The 3,088-nt window shown below is 30.4% G+C and overlaps 1 protein-coding gene across 1 annotated transcript; it reads right to left on the minus strand.

Annotated features, from left to right (window-relative positions):
- Window positions 1-583: 583 nt before the first annotated feature.
- LOC131640446 (phenolic glucoside malonyltransferase 1-like) lies at window positions 584-2,182 on the minus strand. Its single transcript, XM_058910839.1, has one exon. The coding sequence runs from the start codon at window positions 2,117-2,119 to the stop codon at window positions 677-679; it is 1,443 nt and encodes a 480-aa protein (XP_058766822.1). The 5' UTR covers window positions 2,120-2,182; the 3' UTR covers window positions 584-676.
- Between the last annotated feature and the right edge of the window lie 906 nt (window positions 2,183-3,088).

The raw sequence follows: 3,088 nt of genomic DNA on the forward strand, positions 1-3,088 counted from the left end.
AGGTTTCTTTTCTGCAGTGTATATGGTTAGCTTGCATTTAAATTCAATGTGATTTGCTTTTTCCAAAAAAAAAAAAAAACATTTTAAATGATTTGAGACATACAAGACCTTTTTATTTCTATAAACAACCTGGACACTATTACAATGACAAGCACTATTTGATTGTTGAAAGTTTGTGGGTTGTTCTTGTAAAAAGCTCAAGTCTTAATTAAGTGAAACTTTCAAGAGAATTTTTTTAGAAATAACAGTATGTCTAGTGGTTAGGTCAAATATGTATAAATATCTTATGCACTCTCTTTAACTCTGATTAATTATTTTATTTTTAGTCGTGTATCTCTCTTCATCTTCTTCTTTCTTCTATCTTGTTCATATTCTCTAACATAAACAATTTTTAATAGTAAAAAGTTATTTTTAATTAATCACGATAATTCACCTCTTCTCTTTTGTATCTGGAGTCTCTTGATCAACAAGTAACGTCAGAGCCTGAACAGACCTCCATTTTATAATAGGGAAGTATATGTTTTGCGGAAGGAGAAAATGAGAACCTTCGTAGAAAGAATTAATTATGATATTTGAAAAACGGTGAAAATGATTATTTTGTTCCTACACTTCAAGTTAATAGTGTTGTAGTAAATACAAATATAAATGATTGGACTAAAGAAAAAATGTGTCACAATTAATACAAGTTTAGTCCTTGAAGAAACAAAGTGCTAAAGACATCCATTACATGGTTATCAAGAACAAGTCCAATTTCAATCCCACCTCTCCCATCTTTGCTCTCTGCCAAACCAATTGTCAAACCTCTATCAATCGACACTATCTCCACTTTTTCCGGCCTTCCCCAACCAAAATCACTTTCATAAACATCAAATCTATTAGACCCCGCCACTCCAATAATTTCATATCCTTCCTTCATCAAACTTGTAAATTTACTAGGCTCATCTTTAGCTCCTTCAAGAACATCATTTTCAATTACCATCTTTATTTTTTCATGAATACATTTTGCAACCAAACACACTCCATCTTCATCTATGAAATCCAATGGTTGTGTGTTAACAAAATATGCTAAAACACAGTTACCAAAATAGTTACTTGCTATTGGTGGTTCTAACCTTGCTCTACAATCTATTGTGAACAAAAAAGCAAACTTTTTCCTCTCATTTTGAATTTCTTGAATCGCTTTTGCAACACAAACGAGTGTATAAGCACAAGTCAGAACAAACGATGATAAACTCTTTGCCTTTGGTTCATTTGTATTGAATATCTCCGATTTTGATAACACCGATTCCTTTATCTTATTCAAATCTTCGCGCTTGAGCTCAAACGTAGCTCGAACATAATCTTCGAGTTTTGGTTCAAAAGGGAGAATCTTCAAGCTTTTTTCGTTTCCTTTTTCATTTGGGAACATCTTAGAGATGGCATTGACCCAATTTTTAGTGAGTGTATCACTAAGTCCATCTCGGTCTTTCATGCTTTCTCTATCGAGTAAAGGCTCTAACTCTGGCAACAAAATTGGCGATTCTTTGGTTTCGATGATATTTTTGCATAGATAAGCCCAAGCTTTAACGAACATGGTTGAAGATTTTCCATCTAGAACGGCATGGTGTGTGCTAATTCCGATGGAAAAACCATTTCTTGGAAAAAGGGTTATTTGAATGGAAACTATAGAAGCAAAGAGATCGGTTGATTCCAAAACCGGTATAAAAGAACGAGACGAAGAAGTTACTTTGGTTGAGTTTTGAATGAGATGATTGAAATCGGAATTAGATTCTGCCATTAGTAATGAAACTCCATAATCATCATCATTGGAATTGAATTGGATGTAAGGTTTTGAAGAATCTAAAGGCCAGATGATTTTACCGGCTAGAGGGAGAAAATGTTGGAGGGTTAAAGAAAGTGAAGATTTGAGAATTGGAACAAGATTTTGAAAGAAAAAAGAGGGGTGTGATTGTGAAATAGGGAGGGTGTAGAAGAAAAGTCTCTCTACAGGATGAAACCTTAGCCACCATATGTCTAAAAATGTGAGAGGAATTGTTGTTGTTGTTGTTTGGGTTGATGATAATGGAGGAACAACTTTCAAGTGTTGGTGGATTTTAAGGTGGTTGTTGTTGGAAGCCATGTGAGGTGTTGTTTGAATATGTTTGTTAGCTATGAAAAACTAGAGAGAAGCTTTATAGAAAGAATTTAAAGTTGAAATGAAAATAAGAAGAGATTATTAGAAATTTTATTTAAGAAATAAAAATAAATTATGAAATGATAAAAAATGTGAACCACATATTTGAAATGAATGTTAGTATAAGTCTTACAATGCAGGTGTTAGATATATTCATTTCATGATGTCGGCGATTCATAGGAAAGAGTAAATCAAAACATAAATGTTTTGTTTTTTGTTTTGGCAAAAGTTGTTGTCAGAACTTAGTACAAGAACTGTTTTTGAAAAGGTTAAAATCACAACTGGAATTTTATTTGTTTAATTAATAAAAAAATCAGGCCTTTTTAAGTATTTAAATTTAAATATATATATATATATATATATATATATATATATATATATAAACCAAAATTTTCTAAAAGTTCAATAAAAAAATTTATTAAAAAAGTTCAAAATATTTCATTATTTATTGTTTTCTAGAATACATTTTTCAAATAAAATGGAAAAACGGGTCTTCTTGTTTCTTTTAAATTTATGTTTGAAATTCATGAAAAACCACGATAGAAACTTACCATGGGTAAAATTACTGAACCTATGTTTTAGATTTGTTCAAAATCATGGTTTCATTGTACGTTTGTCAAAAGCTACACTTTATTACTTCAAAAAAACACGGTGGATATAACATTAAATACACGGTAACGGTCATAGTCTTGGTTTCCAAACACACACTAATAATAATTTTTTAAAATCACGATGGAAAGACTCTAAAGGTGCGGACGTGAACTTAGTTTTTAATTGATTGTTGAACACATTTTAAAAACTTTGCAAATTTTTTAAAAATTTATTTTATAAATTATAAGAAAATTTATCTAAAAATCATTTCACAATAAAGTTTGTTTGAAATTTAAAATTTGCTAAACAAATTGCAAAAACAAA

The sequence above is a fragment of the Vicia villosa genome, unplaced genomic scaffold (assembly GCF_029867415.1).
Source record: "Vicia villosa cultivar HV-30 ecotype Madison, WI unplaced genomic scaffold, Vvil1.0 ctg.003136F_1_1, whole genome shotgun sequence".
NCBI lineage: Eukaryota > Viridiplantae > Streptophyta > Magnoliopsida > Fabales > Fabaceae > Vicia > Vicia villosa.